The sequence below is a fragment of the Anomaloglossus baeobatrachus genome, chromosome 4 (assembly GCF_048569485.1).
Source record: "Anomaloglossus baeobatrachus isolate aAnoBae1 chromosome 4, aAnoBae1.hap1, whole genome shotgun sequence".
NCBI lineage: Eukaryota > Metazoa > Chordata > Amphibia > Anura > Aromobatidae > Anomaloglossus > Anomaloglossus baeobatrachus.
The window spans coordinates 86534117-86558411 of NC_134356.1; the positions used below are offsets into that span (position 1 = coordinate 86534117).

Consider the following 24295-nt stretch of genomic DNA (forward strand, 5'->3'; position numbering starts at 1 on the left):
TAAATCCAACTGGCGCGCAAAGCCGCGTCCTCAAAAGACCGGAGGAGCCGCTGCCACCAAGGCAGCCTCCTCGTGACTATCTGGCCGCGCCAGCAACGTCCTTGGTCGGGGGCAGGCTCTCCCACTTTGGCGACGTGTGGTTGCAACACGTCTCCGATCAGTGGGTGCGGGACATCATCGCCCACGGCTACAGGATACCCTTCTCTTCCAGCCCGCCAAACAGATTTTTTCTGTCCACCCCCCCCTGCTCCAAAGCCGCCGCCTTCGCTCAGGCCGTGGCATCCCTGCAGACCAACGGGGTAATTGTTCCGGTCCCCGCCCGGGAACGGTTCAGAGGTTTCTACTCAAACCTCTTTCTAGTTCCCAAAAAGGACGGTTCCTCCCGGCCCATCCTGGATCTCAAGCTTCTCAACAAGCATGTTCAGGTGCGGCACTTTCGCATGGAATCTCTAAGATCGGTCATTGCCTCAATGACCCAGGGAGATTTTCTCGCATCCATCGACATCAGAGATGCCTATCTGCATGTGCCTATTGCGGTTTCACACCAGCGTTGGCTACGCTTTGCGATCGGAGAGGAACATTTCCAGTTCGTGGCTCTTCCCTTTGGCTTAGCCACGGCCCCCCGAGTGTTCACCAAGGTCATGGCAGCAGTGGTTGCTGTCCTGCACCTCCAGGGATTGGCAGTGATTCCTTACCTGGACGACCTTCTAGTCAAGGCCTCTTCCAGTGTAGACTGCCAACGGAGTGTCTCTCTCACTGTCGCCACGCTAATTCAGTTCGGGTGGCTTGTCAACCTTCCCAAGTCGACTCTGACCCCGACCCAGGTACTCTTGTACCTAGGGATGCAATTCGAGACTCTGCCGGCACTTGTCAAGTTGCCCTTAGTCAAACAGCAGTCCCTTCGTCTGGCGGTGCGCTCTCTGTTGAGGCACCGCCGTCATTCCCTCAGACGCCTCATGCAGGTGCTGGGTCAGATGGTGGCGTCCATGGAAGCGGTTCCCTTTGCCCAGTTCCATCTGCGTCCCTTGCAGCTGGACATTCTCCGCTGTTGGGACAAGCGGATCTCTTCTTTGGACAGGCTAGTGGCTCTGTCATCACAGGCCAGGAACTCCCTTCAGTGGTGGCTTCAGCCCCTCTCCCTGTCACAGGGGCGGTCCTTCCTGACTCCGTCCTGGGTGATTCTCACCACGGATGCCAGTCTCTCCGGTTGGGGAGCGGTGTTTCTCCATCACCGAGCACAGGGCACTTGGACTCCGTCCGAATCAGCCCTCCCGATCAATGTGCTGGAGATCAGAGCTGTGTTTCTAGCTCTTCTAGACTTTCACCACCTACTGGCGGGCAAGCACATTCGGGTTCAGTCGGACAACGCGACAGCGGTTGCCTACATCAATCACCAGGGCGGAACTCACAGCCGTCTGGCGATGTTGGAGGTTCAACGAATCCTCCAGTGGACGGAGGACTCAAAGTCCACCATATCCGCAGTCCACATCCCAGGCGTGGAAAACTGGGAGGCCGATTATCTCAGCCGTCAAACCGTGGACGGCGGCGAGTGGGCCCTGCATCCGTCAGTGTTCAGATCAATCTGCCGCAAGTGGGGCACTCCGGAAGTAGATCTAATGGCTTCCCGGCACAACCACAAGGTTCCGGTTTACGTGGCTCGCTCCCACGATCCTCAAGCCTTCGCAGCAGACGCACTGGTTCAGGTTTGGTCTCAGTTCAGTCTGGCCTATGTGTTTCCCCCTCTAGTGCTCTTGCCCAGGGTTCTGCGCAAGATCCGAATGGAGGGCCGTCGAGTCATACTCATTGCTCCGGACTGGCCCAGGCGAGCCTGGTACCCAGACTTGCTCCGCCTGTCCGTAGAGATCCCGTGGCATCTCCCGGACCGCCCAGACCTTCTCTCTCAAGGTCCGTTCTTCCGCCAGAATTCTGCGGCTCTCAGATTGACGGCGTGGCTCTTGAATCCTGGATCCTGACGGCTTCAGGCATTCCCTCTGAGGTCATCTCCACCATGACTCAGGCTCGGAAGTCTTCCTCGGCTAGGATTTATCATAGGACTTGGAAGATTTTCCTGTCCTGGTGTCGCTCTTCCGGCCATGCTCCTTGGCCGTTCGCCTTGCCGACCATCCTGTCTTTTCTACAGTCAGGTCTACAGTTGGGTCTGTCCCTCAATTCCCTTAAGGGACAGGTGTCGGCTTTGTCGGTATTGTTCCAGCGGCGTATCGCTCGACTGGCTCAGGTGCGCACCTTCATGCAGGGCGCATCTCACATCATTCCTCCTTACCGACGACCCTTGGATCCCTGGGACCTTAATTTGGTCCTCACAGCCTTACAGAAACCCCCTTTTGAGCCTCTCAGGGAGGTTCCTTTGTCCAGACTTTCACAGAAAGTCGTCTTTCTAGTAGCCATAACTTCTCTCAGGAGAGTTTCCGATTTGGCTGCGCTTTCTTCGGAATCCCCCTTTTTGGTGTTTCACCAAGACAAGGTGGTTCTTCGTCCGACTCCGGACTTTCTTCCTAAGGTGGTGTCTTCCTTCCACCTTAACCAGGACATTTCATTGCCCTCTCTTTGTCCGGCCCCTGTGCATCGCTTTGAGAAGGCGTTGCACACCTTGGATTTGGTGCGGGCGCTCCGCATCTATGTGTCTCGCACCGCCGTGTTTCGGCGGTGCACCTCACTTTTCGTGCTAACCACGGGTCAGCGCAAGGGCCTTTCGGCTTCTAAACCGACCCTAGCTCGTTGGATTAGGTCGGCCATAGCCGATGCCTACCAGTCTTCTCAGGTGCCTCCCCCGTCGGGGATTAAGGCGCACTCGACCAGAGCTGTCGGTGCCTCCTGGGCTTTCAGGCACCAGGCTACGGCTCAGCAGGTGTGTCAGGCTGCCACTTGGTCCAGTCTGCACACTTTTTCTAAGCACTACCAAGTGCATGCTCATGCTTCGGCAGATGCGAGCTTGGGCAGACTCATCCTTCAGGCGGCTGTCGCCCATTTGTGAAGTTAGGTTTTGCCTACTTCTCAGTTTAGTTTATTTCCCACCCATGGACTGCTTTGGAACGTCCCATGGTCTGGGTCTCCCATAAAGGAACGTTAAAGAAAAAGAGAATTTTGTTTACTTACCGTAAATTCTTTTTCTTATAGTTCCGACATGGGAGACCCAGCTCCCTCCCTGTTGCCTGTTGGCAGTTTTTGTTCCGTGTGCTTCACGGCTGTTGTTAGTAGACAGAGTTCTGGTTTTGCCGAGTTTTACTCTCTCTACTTATGGGTGGATGTCCTCCTTCAGCTTTTGCACTGAACTGGGTAGATTGTCATCCAGGGGGTGTATATAGCCCGGAGGGAGGAGCTACACGTTTGAGTGTAGTGCTTTGTGTGTCCTCCGGAGGTCGCTAGCTATACACCCATGGTCTGGGTCTCCCATGTCGGAACTATAAGAAAAAGAATTTACGGTAAGTAAACAAAATTCTCTTTTTCTTTGTCGCTCCATTGGGAGACCCAGACAATTGGGTGTATAGTTTCTGCCTCCGGAGGCCACACAAAGTATTACACTTTAAAAAGTGTAACCCCTCCCCTCTGCCTATACACCCTCCCGTGCATCACGGGCTCCTCAGTTTTATGCTTTGTGTGGAAGGAGGCACACATCCACTCATGCATTCTCATTTTAGTTATATCGGTTGGAATAAAAGTGGGCCCCCACGGGGCCCCTGGCATGTTCCCTTCTCACCCCACTACGTCGGCGGTGCTGTTAAGGTTGAGGTACCCATTGCGGGTACAAAGGCAGGAGCCTCAAGCCGTCCCCTTCACCATCCCTTAGCGGCTCTGGGAGAAGTGGGATGCTGAGCGGTCATCCATTCACTGGGACCGTGCTCCCTCCGCAGCCCCTGTGGGAATCTGCCGGACAGGAGTCTATTTATCCTCAGGGACCGGGCCCTGCATCACTAAGGTACTCTGTGTCCCCATGGGGGCTGTGCATGGAGCGCCTTCATCCCGGACGCTGCAGCAGCTGCTTATGTGTGAAGGCCGGCAGACTTCCGCGCCAACCGCACCTGCTTGTCGGCCGCGGTCTTAAATTTAGTCCCCGGCTTCATTGCGGCCTAGTAGCAAAACTCCCGCCCCCGGGCCTGTCTGTCAGGGGTAAGGGCGGGACTGCCGACCTGACGTCGGATGTGAGGGCCGGAGCATCCTGTATGTTTCCTCCCCCCTCACTGATCACTGTGGGGACTCCAGATTCCCGCACTTTTCTAGCGCCGCCCACGGCCCCACTCTTCCCCAGAGAGCTCCGGCAGCCATTTTTTTTTGGCATTCTGCCGGTGGAGGATTTCCAGGAAAGAGCTCTGCAACTCTGGGAGACCTAAGGCAGGGAATCTGGAGGACACACGCTCTGCTTTTTAGCGGTCGGTAAGCCACACCGGTCACCCGGTGCTGGTCCCCTTAGGGTGCCGGAATAGATACTATATATATATTTATATATTTCTGTTCGGTCGGGCTATATACCCTTTCCCATATACCCTCAGTGATCACTCTCCTAGGAGACAACAGCATGTCGTCCACAAGGAGCAAGGGTGCCAAGGCACAGGGTTACTTTGCGACCTGTACCTCTTGTGCGGCTATGTTACCTGCGGGTTCCACCTACCCTCACTGTGAGCAATGCTCAACCCCTGTTTTGCTTGCTCAGCCGGAGCCTCGGTCACTAGTGGGCCCCTCGGCTCAGGCAGACCCCCCCCTGCTCCCCCTGTCCAGGCGGCAGGGACAGAGTTTGCCGTTTTTACTGAGAAACTCTCTGAGTCACTCTCTCAATCCATGGCTCAGTCTATGGACAAATGGTCTGCCAAGCTGCTTGAAGCTTTGCAGTCCAGACCGGTCCTTACACAGGCCCCGGGCCCTGTTGGATCGTCGCCTCCAGGCCCCTCTCTGTCCGCGCCGCAGCGCGTTCCCAGGGGGGGCCCTAGGTCTCACGTGGAGGACTCCTGCCTGGACCACAGTCCCAGACCGGCTAAGCGTGCCCGCTGGGAATCTTCCCCGACTTCTTCACGCTGCTCGGGTTCCCAGCTTGAGGACTCTCTGGAGGACGAGGCGGACGTCGCAGCTCAGGGCTCTGACCCTGACGTTGCTCTCAATCTTGATACACCTGAAGGGGACGCCATAGTAAATGACCTTATCTCGTCCATCAACCAGGTGTTAGATATATCTCCCCCGCCGCCACCTGTAGAGGAGTCGACTTCTCAGCAGGAGAAACACCAGTTTCGGTTCCCTAAACGTACACGGAGTGCGTTTTTCGATCACTCTAACTTCAGAGATGCTGTCCAGAAGCCCAGAGCGGTTCCGGACAAGCGCTTTACTAAGCGCCTTACTGACACACGTTACTTCTTCCCCTCTGACGTAGTTAAGGGTTGGGCTCAATGTCCCAAGGTGGATCCTCCAGTCTCTAGATTGGCGGCTAGATCTGTGGTATCGGTTGCAGATGGCTCATCGCTAAAAGATGCCACTGACGGGCAGATAGAGCTCCTGGTGAAATCCATCTATGAAGCCACGGGCGCGTCTTTTGCCCCGGCTTTTGCAGCCGTGTGGGCACTCCAAGCTATCTCAGCTTGTCTGGCTGAGATTAATGCGGTCACACGTAATTCTGCTCTGCAGGTTGCGTCTTTGACTTCTCAGGCATCAGCTTTTTCTTCCTACGCCATGAACGCAGTTCTAGACTCTGCTAGCCGTACAGCGGTGGCATCCGCCAATTCTGTGGCAGTCCGCAGGGCCATGTGGCTGCGCGAATGGAAGGCAGACTCAGCTTCCAAGAGGTTCTTAACCGGTTTGCCGTTTCTGGCGACCGATTGTTTGGTGAACGATTGGATGAGATTATTAAGGAATCCAAGGGAAAAGACTCCTCCTTACCCCAGTCCAAACCTAAGAGACCTCAGCAACGGAAAATACAATCGAGGTTTCGGTCCTTTCGTCCCTCCGCCAAGCCCCAATCCTCTTCGTCCAGCAGGCCGGAGAAAGGCCAGAGGAACTCCTATGCGTGGCGGGCTAAGCCACGTCCCCAAAAACCCGCCGGAGGCAATGCCTCCAAGGCGGCCTCTTCATGACTCTCGGCATCCCCGAACCGCATCCTCGGTCGGTGGCAGGCTCTCCCGCTTTTGCGACGCCTGGTGGCCACATGTTCAAGACCGATGGGTGAGAGACATTCTGTCTCACGGTTACAGGATAGAGTTCAGCTCTCGTCCTCCGACTCGTTTCTTCAGAACCTCTCCGCCCCCGGCGCGGGCCGATGCACTTTTTCAGGCGGTGGACGCTCTGAAGACAGAAGGAATCTATAGGAATCACTGCACTCTCTTAGAATAAGAAGGTATCAACAGATTCGTTTTTGTGCCAAAAATCTTTTTTATTATTATTATTCAAAAAGAATTTCTTTCAATCATAAGATAGTCTAAGTGAAGATGGGACGTTTCGGCCCAATAACGGGCCTTCTTCACGCCAAAAACACTAAAAAAATACAAAAACAGACAACAATCAATATATACACTATGTTACAGGGTTAACATGAAGATAGTGAAGCAAATATACAAAAGCACATGTAGAAGTATTAACATGTCACGCTTGGATAAAAATGCAAAGCACAGTAATAAAAGACATACTGGAAGTTTGTCACAAAGGTAAGTATGTATAGAGGAAAAAAGAGAAGAAAGAAGAAGAAGAGCAAGAGGAAAACAGGCAACATTGTGGTCTATGTGGGTGGTATACCATACCTCAGTAGCTACGGGGAGATTGTTTCAGGTTCAGTGCATGAAAAGAGATTTTGTACAGAAGGGGTATCTTGTAGAAAAGGAGTATCTAGAAAGGACCACAACTCTAGTTTATTAGCTCCTGTACTGGACGTCTTAGAGACCAGATCCTAAGGAGGAGAAGTGCAGGTATAAGTAAACAGGAGTATTAGATAAACATTCAAACTTAGTATGGATTTATTATAGAGGTTTTTTTACCTTAATGGCATTTGCGTACACCCTGTCAGAGTGAGTTATAAGAAATTCTGAAAGCCGGGCCAATGACCAATTATATTCACCTTGTGAATCCTTTAAAATATTCAGCACATGTAAAATTAAAGGTCCGAGCACTTAAATTGGTAGATATGAGGCATATATCATAAATACCTTGTGGTTTAGAAGGTTCAGTATAGTAGTACTTGAATTGGTAGGTTCAGACCTGGGACAAGTGGTCTATGAGGAAAAGAATGAAACTGACTACCAGCGCCACCTATTGGTACAATAATTTAAAGACTAGCTTATAATGTATATACTACCTCAATAAAGCTGCTATAGGATCCTGTTTCACTTCTGTGCATAAACACTTGAGTAAGTATTCTGACTTGTGTACTCTAGGAGATTTAAACATACATAATCAGAGGGGTATACACCGATCTCTCACTAGCTATTGTAATATATATTGTCATTACCTTCAAACCAAGGTGTGTGTCAGAGGTTGCATGGTCCGGAAAGTTATTAGTAATGCCATAGGTATTGTGGTAAGCTGAAACAAGGGTGATCATAATCAAGGCAAGTTCAATCAATAGTATAGAAAGAGCTCCCATTAGATCTTTCTGGGTTACCTGAGTTTCCTTGAAATAATGGGTACAGAGTGGTCAGTGCCTCTATGGTAGAGAAAGAGGGAAGAGGTGTTATTATACTCCTGCCGTTTTTGGAATATTCCTGCCGTTTTTTGAGAGAAGTATGTGCACCTAGTTCCTGAAAGCAACCTACCTCATCGCCGTCTTCCCAGACTGTGGCTGATTGCGCCCTGTGAGCCGGCTTGCAAGCTCATTTAGCATCGCAAAACCGGAAGTGGCGTCAGACGCCGGCGCATGCGCAGTAGCGATCTGGAATACTATTAGAATGTATAAGGTACCGTGTAGTCTGTAAAAGAGGCGCCTGCGCATGCGCAATGGGTGTTTTTATATACTTCAATACAGGCCAGTGCTGGGAAGACGTGAATGGAGATTGACATTTGTTGCCTGCATAATTATATTACAGAAAGTGAAAAGAAGCGATCAAAGATAGTCAGGATAGGATCGGAGGTGTGTAAGGACATGGAATTCCATCATGAAATACTCTTGTAACAATATAGAAATATAGAAATATGTGTGGATTATCCACATAGTTACATGGAGAAATGTTATTCCCTGAATTAGGGAGGGAGAAGTCACATCCCACTGAAGTTCTGAGAAACAAGAGAAAGGTTTTTTTTCCCTTTTGGAATTCTGGATACAAATCAACCTTAAGAAATGTCCATACACAGTCCATCTTCATAATGTGTATCGGATTTGACCTGGAAAGGAGATTTTTTTCTTTTTTTGTTTTTTTGGGGGGGAGAGAACACAGTGAAGGTCCCAATACATTAGAAGCAAGCATACGGCTATATTAGAGAATTATATAGGGTGAAATTTATACATTACCAGCTATTAGTGCGTGCACAATGGTAGAGGAAAATGTGACATTTCTTAGGTTTTCTGGAGGGAAAAAAGAAAGGATAGTTAGAATAATCCTAAAATTAGTCTCCTAAAGTTCAGAGAGGTCTCTTATGAACTAGGCCAGTCTATTTCTCTATTTAGACCCTTTGGGGTTAGGGTCTGTAACTTGTATATCCAGAAACTCTCTCTTTTTTTCAAAAGTTCTATATGATTTCCTCCTCGTCTGGGTCTATGTACCCTATCAATAACCTGGTAGCGTAATTGTGCAACACTATGTTTTGCTTCGTGGAAATGTTGTGGAATGGGGAGCCATAGTTTACCGCATCTGATTGTGGACTTGTGACTGGCTATTCTATCGCCTACGTGTTGGATGGTTTCGCCTACATATAGTAAGCCACATGGGCACTTGATGATATATACCACAAAATTGCTTTCACACGTAAAGTACTCCTTGATTGGAAAACTCTTACCCGATCTCGGGTGCACAAAATGATCTCCTTTAATCACATTGGAACAGGATGCACAGCCTAGACATGGAAATGTACCAGTGCGTCTTGGTGTAAGTACTGTTTGTAGGATATTCTTCTCACTCCCTATGTCTGCCTTAATTAAAGAGTCCCTGATGTTTTGAGGTCTCCTCTTGCACATTAAAGGTGGGAGTAGGAATGGTGTTATTTCCGGGTATGCTTTTCTCAATAAGGGCCAGTGGTGATTGATAATACTGTAAATCTTTGGCATCGATGGATGATGAGTATGTACGAAGGGTAGCCTCTCTACTGTCTGACACTTTTCTGATGGCGTAGATAATAGCGCCTTCTCTCTCTCATTTGTTAATAGGGTTTCTGGATATTTTCGTTCCAGAAACCTTTGTGTCATTTCATCTAATCTTAGATTTTTTGTGGTTTCCTCAGAGACTATTCTCGTGATTCTCTTAAATTGTGATCTGGGCAAACTGTCTTTAGTAGATTTTGGGTGGCAGCTAGTATATAACAACATACAGTTGCGATCTGTTGGTTTCCGATAGAGGTCTGAGGATAATTGTCCACTTTCATCCTTTCTTATGTAAGTGTCAAGAAAATTGATCTCATCTTGGTGGTAATTTAGTGTAAATCTCAACTCCGGCCATATGTTATTAATGTGTCTATCGAAGATCATGAGGCTGGTGTTGTCCCCTTGCCAAATGCAGAAAATATCGTCGATGAATCTGACCCAAATGAGGGTCAGTTCATCGAAAGAAGGATAAGAATATGCATATCTGTTCTCAAAAAAATCCATGTAAAGATTTGCATATGCCGGGGCTACATTCGAGCCCATTGCGGTCCCGTGTCGCTGTATATAGAAATCGTCCCTAAAGAGAAAATAATTCTCCTCTAGTACTATGTCAAGTAGGCCCATTATGAAGTCCCTTGAGTCCTGGCTTAGATCAGTTTTTTCTAAGGCAAGTTTTGTCGCCCTAGTACCTTTACTGTGAGAGATTGATGTATATAAACTACTCACATCCCATGTGCACAGAAGACTGTTCGGAGAGGCTCTTTGAAGGGTTTTAATTTTTAGTAAAAACTCATTAGTGTCCAAAATATGAGATCTGGTGTTTTTTGTCAAGGGGGTTAGTATTTTTTCCAAATAGATAGAAAGCGGTGACAGGATTGATTCTGTGGATGCCACAATAGGTCGACCTGGGGGATTATTGAGTGTTTTGTGAACTTTAGGGAGTGTGTAAAAAACAGGTGTTATCGGGTGTGTTTTTGTAAGAAAAGTGCGGGTTGTTTGGTCAAGGACACCTTTCTCTTGGTATGTGGATAAAAAGTTCTGGATTCTTGTTTGAATTTTAAATACTGGATCTGAGGAGATTCTCTGGTAAGTCACGGTGTCATTCAGTTGACGTTTTATTTCCTGTATGTAATCGTGTGTATTTTGGACCACAATGGCACCCCCTTTGTCAGCTGGTTTCAGAGTTATGGACTTATTGTTCCTAAGTGAGGTTATAGCAAGCCTCTCTAGGGCACTGATGTTATTTCGTGTGGGGAAGAAACCCAACTCGTGTTCATGAATCTTATTTTTTACATCCCGATCAACTAGATCTATAAACGTCTCCACTGCATGATTCGTTTTAGGTGGCATGTACTGGCTAGGGTTACGGAGACCTAGTGTTTTGATACTGGTTTCCTTAGGAGGTGGTTCAGAAACGGGGTTCTGAGAGGGGTTAATACCAAAATGAGTTTTTAATCTAACTGCCCTATAGAATCTCTGCATATCCTTTTCAAGTGTAAAGGAATCCCATTTCGGTGTAGGGCAAAAAGTGAGACCTTTATTAAGGACAGTTAATTCATTCGGAGCTAGAGTATAGTCAGAAATGTTGATAACTAGATTGGGACCCTCACCTGTGATCTCAACGTCATCCCCCATTCTCCGCTTCCGCCTCCTCGACCGCCTCGTTGGTTGGGTCTTCTTCTGCTTGGTCCTAAAAAAGATGTTGTATTTGGAAGGCTGCCGCCGGATTCGCTGCCGGAAGAGGCTGAGTGATTGTAAACTGGTTGTCTCCTCCATTGTCTTGTGTTGGTTTGTCCTTCGTTCCACCTATAAACTCTGTTGTTTAGATAATCGTCTGTATCCCTTTGAAATTTCTGTCTCTTCTTTTCTTCCAGACCTTTTTTGAAATCCTTTAGTGTATCCTCGACTTTTTTCTTTAAAGAAGCCAGGTCCCCTGGGGTTAGACTATCCGCTAATTGAGTTTCAATGCTTATAATTTTCTCTTTTGACTCCTTTATGGCTGTCTGGAGATATTCCACTGTCAGCACAATTAAATCCAAAGAGCACTTATTGAGAATCTGTTGATACTTCTTACAATAACTCTCGTTATTAGAGAATAGCGTAGGCCTTAGATTACATCTAAGACCCCTGGGGATCCGGTTCTGTCTATAATATTCTGCTAAGGTCGTGCAGTGAAGGTCTAGAGAAATGAATGTACGGTTCTCCTTTTCCCAATCCCTTGTCCTAACTTCTTTGATTGGGGTTTTGAGGAATTCTGTAGAATTCGTGACTTGTGCCAGTATGCTATTACTGGTAGTGTCATCATAGGCAAATGTCTCTATTGACATGAGTGGGCTGGTGCAACCGCCAAGAAAATGTACTAATATAAAGAAATTGGTGTGCACTCTGCCCTAAACAAGGGGAAAATTGAGGTGCTAGTGAAGGGACCGAGGTCCGAGTAACAATCTATAGGAATCACTGCACTCTCTTAGAATAAGAAGGTATCAACAGATTCGTTTTTGTGCCAAAAATCTTTTTTATTATTATTATTCAAAAAGAATTTCTTTCAATCATAAGATAGTCTAAGTGAAGATGGGACGTTTCGGCCCAATAACGGGCCTTCTTCACGCCAAAAACACTAAAAAAATACAAAAACAGACAACAATCAATATATACACTATGTTACAGGGTTAACATGAAGATAGTGAAGCAAATATACAAAAGCACATGTAGAAGTATTAACATGTCACGCTTGGATAAAAATGCAAAGCACAGTAATAAAAGACATACTGGAAGTTTGTCACAAAGGTAAGTATGTATAGAGGAAAAAAGAGAAGAAAGAAGAAGAAGAGCAAGAGGAAAACAGGCAACATTGTGGTCTATGTGGGTGGTATACCATACCTCAGTAGCTACGGGGAGATTGTTTCAGGTTCAGTGCATGAAAAGAGATTTTGTACAGAAGGGGTATCTTGTAGAAAAGGAGTATCTAGAAAGGACCACAACTCTAGTTTATTAGCTCCTGTACTGGACGTCTTAGAGACCAGATCCTAAGGAGGAGAAGTGCAGGTATAAGTAAACAGGAGTATTAGATAAACATTCAAACTTAGTATGGATTTATTATAGAGGTTTTTTTACCTTAATGGCATTTGCGTACACCCTGTCAGAGTGAGTTATAAGAAATTCTGAAAGCCGGGCCAATGACCAATTATATTCACCTTGTGAATCCTTTAAAATATTCAGCACATGTAAAATTAAAGGTCCGAGCACTTAAATTGGTAGATATGAGGCATATATCATAAATACCTTGTGGTTTAGAAGGTTCAGTATAGTAGTACTTGAATTGGTAGGTTCAGACCTGGGACAAGTGGTCTATGAGGAAAAGAATGAAACTGACTACCAGCGCCACCTATTGGTACAATAATTTAAAGACTAGCTTATAATGTATATACTACCTCAATAAAGCTGCTATAGGATCCTGTTTCACTTCTGTGCATAAACACTTGAGTAAGTATTCTGACTTGTGTACTCTAGGAGATTTAAACATACATAATCAGAGGGGTATACACCGATCTCTCACTAGCTATTGTAATATATATTGTCATTACCTTCAAACCAAGGTGTGTGTCAGAGGTTGCATGGTCCGGAAAGTTATTAGTAATGCCATAGGTATTGTGGTAAGCTGAAACAAGGGTGATCATAATCAAGGCAAGTTCAATCAATAGTATAGAAAGAGCTCCCATTAGATCTTTCTGGGTTACCTGAGTTTCCTTGAAATAATGGGTACAGAGTGGTCAGTGCCTCTATGGTAGAGAAAGAGGGAAGAGGTGTTATTATACTCCTGCCGTTTTTGGAATATTCCTGCCGTTTTTTGAGAGAAGTATGTGCACCTAGTTCCTGAAAGCAACCTACCTCATCGCCGTCTTCCCAGACTGTGGCTGATTGCGCCCTGTGAGCCGGCTTGCAAGCTCATTTAGCATCGCAAAACCGGAAGTGGCGTCAGACGCCGGCGCATGCGCAGTAGCGATCTGGAATACTATTAGAATGTATAAGGTACCGTGTAGTCTGTAAAAGAGGCGCCTGCGCATGCGCAATGGGTGTTTTTATATACTTCAATACAGGCCAGTGCTGGGAAGACGTGAATGGAGATTGACATTTGTTGCCTGCATAATTATATTACAGAAAGTGAAAAGAAGCGATCAAAGATAGTCAGGATAGGATCGGAGGTGTGTAAGGACATGGAATTCCATCATGAAATACTCTTTTAACAATATAGAAATATAGAAATATGTGTGGATTATCCACATAGTTACATGGAGAAATGTTATTCCCTGAATTAGGGAGGGAGAAGTCACATCCCACTGAAGTTCTGAGAAACAAGAGAAAGGTTTTTTTTCCCTTTTGGAATTCTGGATACAAATCAACCTTAAGAAATGTCCATACACAGTCCATCTTCATAATGTGTATCGGATTTGACCTGGAAAGGAGATTTTTTTCTTTTTTTTTTTTTGTTTTTTTGGGGGGGAGAGAACACAGTGAAGGTCCCAATACATTAGAAGCAAGCATACGGCTATATTAGAGAATTATATAGGGTGAAATTTATACATTACCAGCTATTAGTGCGTGCACAATGGTAGAGGAAAATGTGACATTTCTTAGGTTTTCTGGAGGGAAAAAAGAAAGGATAGTTAGAATAATCCTAAAATTAGTCTCCTAAAGTTCAGAGAGGTCTCTTATGAACTAGGCCAGTCTATTTCTCTATTTAGACCCTTTGGGGTTAGGGTCTGTAACTTGTATATCCAGAAACTCTCTCTTTTTTTTCAAAAGTTCTATATGATTTCCTCCTCGTCTGGGTCTATGTACCCTATCAATAACCTGGTAGCGTAATTGTGCAACACTATGTTTTGCTTCGTGGAAATGTTGTGGAATGGGGAGCCATAGTTTACCGCATCTGATTGTGGACTTGTGACTGGCTATTCTATCGCCTACGTGTTGGATGGTTTCGCCTACATATAGTAAGCCACATGGGCACTTGATGATATATACCACAAAATTGCTTTCACACGTAAAGTACTCCTTGATTGGAAAACTCTTACCCGATCTCGGGTGCACAAAATGATCTCCTTTAATCACATTGGAACAGGATGCACAGCCTAGACATGGAAATGTACCAGTGCGTCTTGGTGTAAGTACTGTTTGTAGGATATTCTTCTCACTCCCTATGTCTGCCTTAATTAAAGAGTCCCTGATGTTTTGAGGTCTCCTCTTGCACATTAAAGGTGGGAGTAGGAATGGTGTTATTTCCGGGTATGCTTTTCTCAATAAGGGCCAGTGGTGATTGATAATACTGTAAATCTTTGGCATCGATGGATGATGAGTATGTACGAAGGGTAGCCTCTCTACTGTCTGACACTTTTCTGATGGCGTAGATAATAGCGCCTTCTCTCTCTCATTTGTTAATAGGGTTTCTGGATATTTTCGTTCCAGAAACCTTTGTGTCATTTCATCTAATCTTAGATTTTTTGTGGTTTCCTCAGAGACTATTCTCGTGATTCTCTTAAATTGTGATCTGGGCAAACTGTCTTTAGTAGATTTTGGGTGGCAGCTAGTATATAACAACATACAGTTGCGATCTGTTGGTTTCCGATAGAGGTCTGAGGATAATTGTCCACTTTCATCCTTTCTTATGTAAGTGTCAAGAAAATTGATCTCATCTTGGTGGTAATTTAGTGTAAATCTCAACTCCGGCCATATGTTATTAATGTGTCTATCGAAGATCATGAGGCTGGTGTTGTCCCCTTGCCAAATGCAGAAAATATCGTCGATGAATCTGACCCAAATGAGGGTCAGTTCATCGAAAGAAGGATAAGAATATACATATCTGTTCTCAAAAAAATCCATGTAAAGATTTGCATATGCCGGGGCTACATTCGAGCCCATTGCGGTCCCGTGTCGCTGTATATAGAAATCGTCCCTAAAGAGAAAATAATTCTCCTCTAGTACTATGTCAAGTAGGCCCATTATGAAGTCCCTTGAGTCCTGGCTTAGATCAGTTTTTTCTAAGGCAAGTTTTGTCGCCCTAGTACCTTTACTGTGAGAGATTGATGTATATAAACTACTCACATCCCATGTGCACAGAAGACTGTTCGGAGAGGCTCTTTGAAGGGTTTTAATTTTTAGTAAAAACTCATTAGTGTCCAAAATATGAGATCTGGTGTTTTTTGTCAAGGGGGTTAGTATTTTTTCCAAATAGATAGAAAGCGGTGACAGGATTGATTCTGTGGATGCCACAATAGGTCGACCTGGGGGATTATTGAGTGTTTTGTGAACTTTAGGGAGTGTGTAAAAAACAGGTGTTATCGGGTGTGTTTTTGTAAGAAAAGTGCGGGTTGTTTGGTCAAGGACACCTTTCTCTTGGTATGTGGATAAAAAGTTCTGGATTCTTGTTTGAATTTTAAATACTGGATCTGAGGAGATTCTCTGGTAAGTCACGGTGTCATTCAGTTGACGTTTTATTTCCTGTATGTAATCGTGTGTATTTTGGACCACAATGGCACCCCCTTTGTCAGCTGGTTTCAGAGTTATGGACTTATTGTTCCTAAGTGAGGTTATAGCAAGCCTCTCTAGGGCACTGATGTTATTTCGTGTGGGGAAGAAACCCAACTCGTGTTCATGAATCTTATTTTTTACATCCCGATCAACTAGATCTATAAACGTCTCCACTGCATGATTCGTTTTAGGTGGCATGTACTGGCTAGGGTTACGGAGACCTAGTGTTTTGATACTGGTTTCCTTAGGAGGTGGTTCAGAAACGGGGTTCTGAGAGGGGTTAATACCAAAATGAGTTTTTAATCTAACTGCCCTATAGAATCTCTGCATATCCTTTTCAAGTGTAAAGGAATCCCATTTCGGTGTAGGGCAAAAAGTGAGACCTTTATTAAGGACAGTTAATTCATTCGGAGCTAGAGTATAGTCAGAAATGTTGATAACTAGATTGGGACCCTCACCTGTGATCTCAACGTCATCCCCCATTCTCCGCTTCCGCCTCCTCGACCGCCTCGTTGGTTGGGTCTTCTTCTGCTTGGTCCTAAAAAAGATGTTGTATTTGGAAGGCTGCCGCCGGATTCGCTGCCGGAAGAGGCTGAGTGATTGTAAACTGGTTGTCTCCTCCATTGTCTTGTGTTGGTTTGTCCTTCGTTCCACCTATAAACTCTGTTGTTTAGATAATCGTCTGTATCCCTTTGAAATTTCTGTCTCTTCTTTTCTTCCAGACCTTTTTTGAAATCCTTTAGTGTATCCTCGACTTTTTTCTTTAAAGAAGCCAGGTCCCCTGGGGTTAGACTATCCGCTAATTGAGTTTCAATGCTTATAATTTTCTCTTTTGACTCCTTTATGGCTGTCTGGAGATATTCCACTGTCAGCACAATTAAATCCAAAGAGCACTTATTGAGAATCTGTTGATACTTCTTACAATAACTCTCGTTATTAGAGAAAAGCGTAGGCCTTAGATTACATCTAAGACCCCTGGGGATCCGGTTCTGTCTATAATATTCTGCTAAGGTCGTGCAGTGAAGGTCTAGAGAAATGAATGTACGGTTCTCCTTTTCCCAATCCCTTGTCCTAACTTCTTTGATTGGGGTTTTGAGGAATTCTGTAGAATTCGTGACTTGTGCCAGTATGCTATTACTGGTAGTGTCATCATAGGCAAATGTCTCTATTGACATGAGTGGGCTGGTGCAACCGCCAAGAAAAATTAAAACCCTTCAAAGAGCCTCTCCGAACAGTCTTCTGTGCACATGGGATGTGAGTAGTTTATATACATCAATCTCTCACAGTAAAGGTACTAGGGCGACAAAACTTGCCTTAGAAAAAACTGATCTAAGCCAGGACTCAAGGGACTTCATAATGGGCCTACTTGACATAGTACTAGAGGAGAATTATTTTCTCTTTAGGGACGATTTCTATATACAGCGACACGGGACCGCAATGGGCTCGAATGTAGCCCCGGCATATGCAAATCTTTACATGGATTTTTTTGAGAACAGATATGTATATTCTTATCCTTCTTTCGATGAACTGACCCTCATTTGGGTCAGATTCATCGACGATATTTTCTGCATTTGGCAAGGGGACAACACCAGCCTCATGATCTTCGATAGACACATTAATAACATATGGCCGGAGTTGAGATTTACACTAAATTACCACCAAGATGAGATCAATTTTCTTGACACTTACATAAGAAAGGATGAAAGTGGACAATTATCCTCAGACCTCTATCGGAAACCAACAGATCGCAACTGTATGTTGTTATATACTAGCTGCCACCCAAAATCTACTAAAGACAGTTTGCCCAGATCACAATTTAAGAGAATCACGAGAATAGTCTCTGAGGAAACCACAAAAAATCTAAGATTAGATGAAATGACACAAAGGTTTCTGGAACGAAAATATCCAGAAACCCTATTAACAAATGAGAGAGAGAAGGCGCTATTATCTACGCCATCAGAAAAGTGTCAGACAGTAGAGAGGCTACCCTTCGTACATACTCATCATCCATCGATGCCAAAGATTTACAGTATTATCAATCACCACTGGCCCTTATTGAGAAAAGCATACCCGGAAATAACACCATTCCTACTCCCACCTTTAATGTGCAAGAGGAGACCTCAAAACATCAGGGACTCTTTAATTAAGGCAGACATAGGGAGTGAGAAGAATATCCTACAAACAGTACTTACACCAAGACGCACTGGTACATTTCCATGTCTAGGCTGTGCATCCTGTTCCAATGTGATTAAAGGAGATCATTTTGTGCACCCGAGATCGGGTAAGAGTTTTCCAATCAAGGAGTACTTTACGTGTGAAAGCAATTTTGTGGTATATATCATCAAGTGCCCATGTGGCTTACTATATGTAGGCGAAACCATCCAACACGTAGGCGATAGAATAGCCAGTCACAAGTCCACAATCAGATGCGGTAAACTATGGCTCCCCATTCCACAACATTTCCACGAAGCAAAACATAGTGTTGCACAATTACGCTACCAGGTTATTGATAGGGTACATAGACCCAGACGAGGAGGAAATCATATAGAACTTTTGAAAAAAAAAGAGAGAGTTTCTGGATATACAAGTTACAGACCCTAACCCCAAAGGGTCTAAATAGAGAAATAGACTGGCCTAGTTCATAAGAGACCTCTCTGAACTTTAGGAGACTAATTTTAGGATTATTCTAACTATCCTTTCTTTTTTCCCTCCAGAAAACCTAAGAAATGTCACATTTTCCTCTACCATTGTGCACGCACTAATAGCTGGTAATGTATAAATTTCACCCTATATAATTCTCTAATATAGCCGTATGCTTGCTTCTAATGTATTGGGACCTTCACTGTGTTCTCTCCCCCCCAAAAAAACAAAAAAAGAAAAAAATCTCCTTTCCAGGTCAAATCCGATACACATTATGAAGATGGACTGTGTATGGACATTTCTTAAGGTTGATTTGTATCCAGAATTCCAAAAGGGAAAAAAAACCTTTCTCTTGTTTCTCAGAACTTCAGTGGGATGTGACTTCTCCCTCCCTAATTCAGGGAATAACATTTCTCCATGTAACTATGTGGATAATCCACACATATTTCTATATTTCTATATTGTTAAAAGAGTATTTCATGATGGAATTCCATGTCCTTACACACCTCCGATCCTATCCTGACTATCTTTGATCGCTTCTTTTCACTTTCTGTAATATAATTATGCAGGCAACAAATGTCAATCTCCATTCACGTCTTCCCAGCACTGGCCTGTATTGAAGTATATAAAAACACCCATTGCGCATGCGCAGGCGCCTCTTTTACAGACTACACGGTACCTTATACATTCTAATAGTATTCCAGATCGCTACTGCGCATGCGCCGGCGTCTGACGCCACTTCCGGTTTTGCGATGCTAAATGAGCTTGCAAGCCGGCTCACAGGGCGCAATCAGCCACAGTCTGGGAAGACGGCGATGAGGTAGGTTGCTTTCAGGAACTAGGTGCACATACTTCTCTCAAAAAACGGCAGGAATATTCCAAAAACGGCAGGAGTATAATAACACCTCTTCCCTCTTTCTCTACCATAGAGGCACTGACCACTCTGTACCCATTATTTCAAGGAAACTCAGGTAACCCAGAAAGATCTAATGGGAGCTCTTTCTATACTATTGATTGAACTTGCCTTGATTATGATCACCCTTGTTTCAGCTTACCACAATACCTATGGCATTACTAATAACTTTCCGGACCATGCAACCTCTGACACACACCTTGGTTTGAAGGTAATGACAATATATATTACAATAGCTAGTGAGAGATCGGTGTATACCCCTCTGATTATGTATGTTTAAATCTCCTAGAGTACACAAGTCAGAATACTTACTCAAGTGTTTATGCACAGAAGTGAAACAGGATCCTATAGCAGCTTTATTGAGGTAGTATATACATTATAAGCTAGTCTTTAAATTATTGTACCAATAGGTGGCGCTGGTAGTCAGTTTCATTCTTTTCCTCATAGACCACTTGTCCCAGGTCTGAACCTACCAATTCAAGTACTACTATACTGAACCTTCTAAACCACAAGGTATTTATGATATATGCCTCATATCTACCAATTTAAGTGCTCGGACCTTTAATTTTACATGTGCTGAATATTTTAAAGGATTCACAAGGTGAATATAATTGGTCATTGGCCCGGCTTTCAGAATTTCTTATAACTCACTCTGACAGGGTGTACGCAAATGCCATTAAGGTAAAAAAACCTCTATAATAAATCCATACTAAGTTTGAATGTTTATCTAATACTCCTGTTTACTTATACCTGCACTTCTCCTCCTTAGGATCTGGTCTCTAAGACGTCCAGTACAGGAGCTAATAAACTAGAGTTGTGGTCCTTTCTAGATACTCCTTTTCTACAAGATACCCCTTCTGTACAAAATCTCTTTTCATGCACTGAACCTGAAACAATCTCCCCGTAGCTACTGAGGTATGGTATACCACCCACATAGACCACAATGTTGCCTGTTTTCCTCTTGCTCTTCTTCTTCTTTCTTCTCTTTTTTCCTCTATACATACTTACCTTTGTGACAAACTTCCAGTATGTCTTTTATTACTGTGCTTTGCATTTTTATCCAAGCGTGACATGTTAATACTTCTACATGTGCTTTTGTATATTTGCTTCACTATCTTCATGTTAACCCTGTAACATAGTGTATATATTGATTGTTGTCTGTTTTTGTATTTTTTTAGTGTTTTTGGCGTGAAGAAGGCCCGTTATTGGGCCGAAACGTCCCATCTTCACTTAGACTATCTTATGATTGAAAGAAATTCTTTTTGAATAATAATAATAAAAAAGATTTTTGGCACAAAAACGAATCTGTTGATACCTTCTTATTCTAAGAGAGTGCAGTGATTCCTATAGATTGTTACTCGGACCTCGGTCCCTTCACTAGCACCTCAATTTTCCCCTTGTTTAGGGCAGAGTGCACACCAATTTCTTTATATTAGTACATTTTCTTGGCGGTTGCACCAGCCCACTCATGTCAATAGAGACATTTGCCTATGATGACACTACCAGTAATAGCATACTGGCACAAGTCACGAATTCTACAGAATTCCTCAAAACCCCAATCAAAGAAGTTAGGACAAGGGATTGGGAAAAGGAGAACCGTACATTCATTTCTCTAGACCTTCACTGCACGACCTTAGCAGAATATTATAGACAGAACCGGATCCCCAGGGGTCTTAGATGTAATCTAAGGCCTACGCTATTCTCTAATAACGAGAGTTATTGTAAGAAGTATCAACAGATTCTCAATAAGTGCTCTTTGGATTTAATTGTGCTGACAGTGGAATATCTCCAGACAGCCATAAAGGAGTCAAAAGAGAAAATTATAAGCATTGAAACTCAATTAGCGGATAGTCTAACCCCAGGGGACCTGGCTTCTTTAAAGAAAAAAGTCGAGGATACACTAAAGGATTTCAAAAAAGGTCTGGAAGAAAAGAAGAGACAGAAATTTCAAAGGGATACAGACGATTATCTAAACAACAGAGTTTATAGGTGGAACGAAGGACAAACCAACACAAGACAATGGAGGAGACAACCAGTTTACAATCACTCAGCCTCTTCCGGCAGCGAATCCGGCGGCAGCCTTCCAAATACAACATCTTTTTTAGGACCAAGCAGAAGAAGACCCAACCAACGAGGCGGTCGAGGAGGCGGAAGCGGAGAATGGGGGATGACGTTGAGATCACAGGTGAGGGTCCCAATCTAGTTATCAACATTTCTGACTATACTCTAGCTCCGAATGAATTAACTGTCCTTAATAAAGGTCTCACTTTTTGCCCTACACCGAAATGGGATTCCTTTACACTTGAAAAGGATATGCAGAGATTCTATAGGGCAGTTAGATTAAAAACTCATTTTGGTATTAACCCCTCTCAGAACCCCGTTTCTGAACCACCTCCTAAGGAAACCAGTATCAAAACACTAGGTCTCCGTAACCCTAGCCAGTACATGCCACCTAAAACGAATCATGCAGTGGAGACGTTTATAGATCTAGTTGATCGGGATGTAAAAAATAAGATTCATGAACACGAGTTGGGTTTCTTCCCCACACGAAATAACATCAGTGCCCTAGAGAGGCTTGCTATAACCTCACTTAGGAACAATAAGTCCATAACTCTGAAACCAGCTGACAAAGGGGGTGCCATTGTGGTCCAAAATACACACGATTACATACAGGAAATAAAACGTCAACTGAATGACACCGTGACTTACCAGAGAATCTCCTCAGATCCAGTATTTAAAATTCAAACAAGAATCCAGAACTTTTTATCCACATACCAAGAGAAAGGTGTCCTTGACCAAACAACCCGCACTTTTCTTACAAAAACACACCCGATAACACCTGTTTTTTACACACTCCCTAAAGTTCACAAAACACTCAATAATCCCCCAGGTCGACCTATTGTGGCATCCACAGAATCAATCCTGTCACCGCTTTCTATCTATTTGGAAAAAATACTAACCCCCTTGACAAAAAACACCAGATCTCATATTTTGGACACTAATGAGTTTTTACTAAAAATTAAAACCCTTCAAAGAGCCTCTCCGAACAGTCTTCTGTGCACATGGGATGTGAGTAGTTTATATACATCAATCTCTCACAGTAAAGGTACTAGGGCGACAAAACTTGCCTTAGAAAAAACTGATCTAAGCCAGGACTCAAGGGACTTCATAATGGGCCTACTTGACATAGTACTAGAGGAGAATTATTTTCTCTTTAGGGACGATTTCTATATACAGCGACACGGGACCGCAATGGGCTCGAATGTAGCCCCGGCATATGCAAATCTTTACATGGATTTTTTTGAGAACAGATATGTATATTCTTATCCTTCTTTCGATGAACTGACCCTCATTTGGGTCAGATTCATCGACGATATTTTCTGCATTTGGCAAGGGGACAACACCAGCCTCATGATCTTCGATAGACACATTAATAACATATGGCCGGAGTTGAGATTTACACTAAATTACCACCAAGATGAGATCAATTTTCTTGACACTTACATAAGAAAGGATGAAAGTGGACAATTATCCTCAGACCTCTATCGGAAACCAACAGATCGCAACTGTATGTTGTTATATACTAGCTGCCACCCAAAATCTACTAAAGACAGTTTGCCCAGATCACAATTTAAGAGAATCACGAGAATAGTCTCTGAGGAAACCACAAAAAATCTAAGATTAGATGAAATGACACAAAGGTTTCTGGAACGAAAATATCCAGAAACCCTATTAACAAATGAGAGAGAGAAGGCGCTATTATCTACGCCATCAGAAAAGTGTCAGACAGTAGAGAGGCTACCCTTCGTACATACTCATCATCCATCGATGCCAAAGATTTACAGTATTATCAATCACCACTGGCCCTTATTGAGAAAAGCATACCCGGAAATAACACCATTCCTACTCCCACCTTTAATGTGCAAGAGGAGACCTCAAAACATCAGGGACTCTTTAATTAAGGCAGACATAGGGAGTGAGAAGAATATCCTACAAACAGTACTTACACCAAGACGCACTGGTACATTTCCATGTCTAGGCTGTGCATCCTGTTCCAATGTGATTAAAGGAGATCATTTTGTGCACCCGAGATCGGGTAAGAGTTTTCCAATCAAGGAGTACTTTACGTGTGAAAGCAATTTTGTGGTATATATCATCAAGTGCCCATGTGGCTTACTATATGTAGGCGAAACCATCCAACACGTAGGCGATAGAATAGCCAGTCACAAGTCCACAATCAGATGCGGTAAACTATGGCTCCCCATTCCACAACATTTCCACGAAGCAAAACATAGTGTTGCACAATTACGCTACCAGGTTATTGATAGGGTACATAGACCCAGACGAGGAGGAAATCATATAGAACTTTTGAAAAAAAGAGAGAGTTTCTGGATATACAAGTTACAGACCCTAACCCCAAAGGGTCTAAATAGAGAAATAGACTGGCCTAGTTCATAAGAGACCTCTCTGAACTTTAGGAGACTAATTTTAGGATTATTCTAACTATCCTTTCTTTTTTCCCTCCAGAAAACCTAAGAAATGTCACATTTTCCTCTACCATTGTGCACGCACTAATAGCTGGTAATGTATAAATTTCACCCTATATAATTCTCTAATATAGCCGTATGCTTGCTTCTAATGTATTGGGACCTTCACTGTGTTCTCTCCCCCCCAAAAAAACAAAAAAAGAAAAAAATCTCCTTTCCAGGTCAAATCCGATACACATTATGAAGATGGACTGTGTATGGACATTTCTTAAGGTTGATTTGTATCCAGAATTCCAAAAGGGAAAAAAAACCTTTCTCTTGTTTCTCAGAACTTCAGTGGGATGTGACTTCTCCCTCCCTAATTCAGGGAATAACATTTCTCCATGTAACTATGTGGATAATCCACACATATTTCTATATTTCTATATTGTTAAAAGAGTATTTCATGATGGAATTCCATGTCCTTACACACCTCCGATCCTATCCTGACTATCTTTGATCGCTTCTTTTCAC

General features: G+C 44.0%; 3 protein-coding genes across 4 annotated transcripts in view; 1 reads left to right on the top strand and 2 right to left on the bottom strand.

Annotated features, from left to right (window-relative positions):
* HMMR (hyaluronan mediated motility receptor) overlaps positions 1 to 24295 on the top strand; it is a 160438-nt gene that overhangs the window by 64064 nt on the left and 72079 nt on the right. The window lies entirely within an intron of this gene.
* Positions 6362 to 11129, bottom strand: LOC142303235 (uncharacterized). The gene is made up of 9 exons (XM_075344454.1): positions 10828 to 11129; positions 8432 to 8485; positions 7589 to 7630; positions 7436 to 7509; positions 7283 to 7357; positions 7134 to 7199; positions 6966 to 7055; positions 6732 to 6877; positions 6362 to 6468 (listed from the first exon to the last, which is right to left on the bottom strand). The coding sequence occupies exons 1-8, from the start codon at positions 10991 to 10993 to the stop codon at positions 6740 to 6742; spliced, it is 705 nt and encodes a 234-aa protein (XP_075200569.1). The 5' UTR covers positions 10994 to 11129; the 3' UTR covers positions 6362 to 6468; positions 6732 to 6739.
* Positions 11600 to 16576, bottom strand: LOC142303234 (uncharacterized). Its single transcript, XM_075344453.1, has 9 exons — positions 16201 to 16576; positions 13804 to 13857; positions 12955 to 12996; positions 12802 to 12875; positions 12649 to 12723; positions 12500 to 12565; positions 12332 to 12421; positions 12098 to 12243; positions 11600 to 11834 (listed from the first exon to the last, which is right to left on the bottom strand). The coding sequence occupies exons 1-8, from the start codon at positions 16364 to 16366 to the stop codon at positions 12106 to 12108; spliced, it is 705 nt and encodes a 234-aa protein (XP_075200568.1). The 5' UTR covers positions 16367 to 16576; the 3' UTR covers positions 11600 to 11834; positions 12098 to 12105.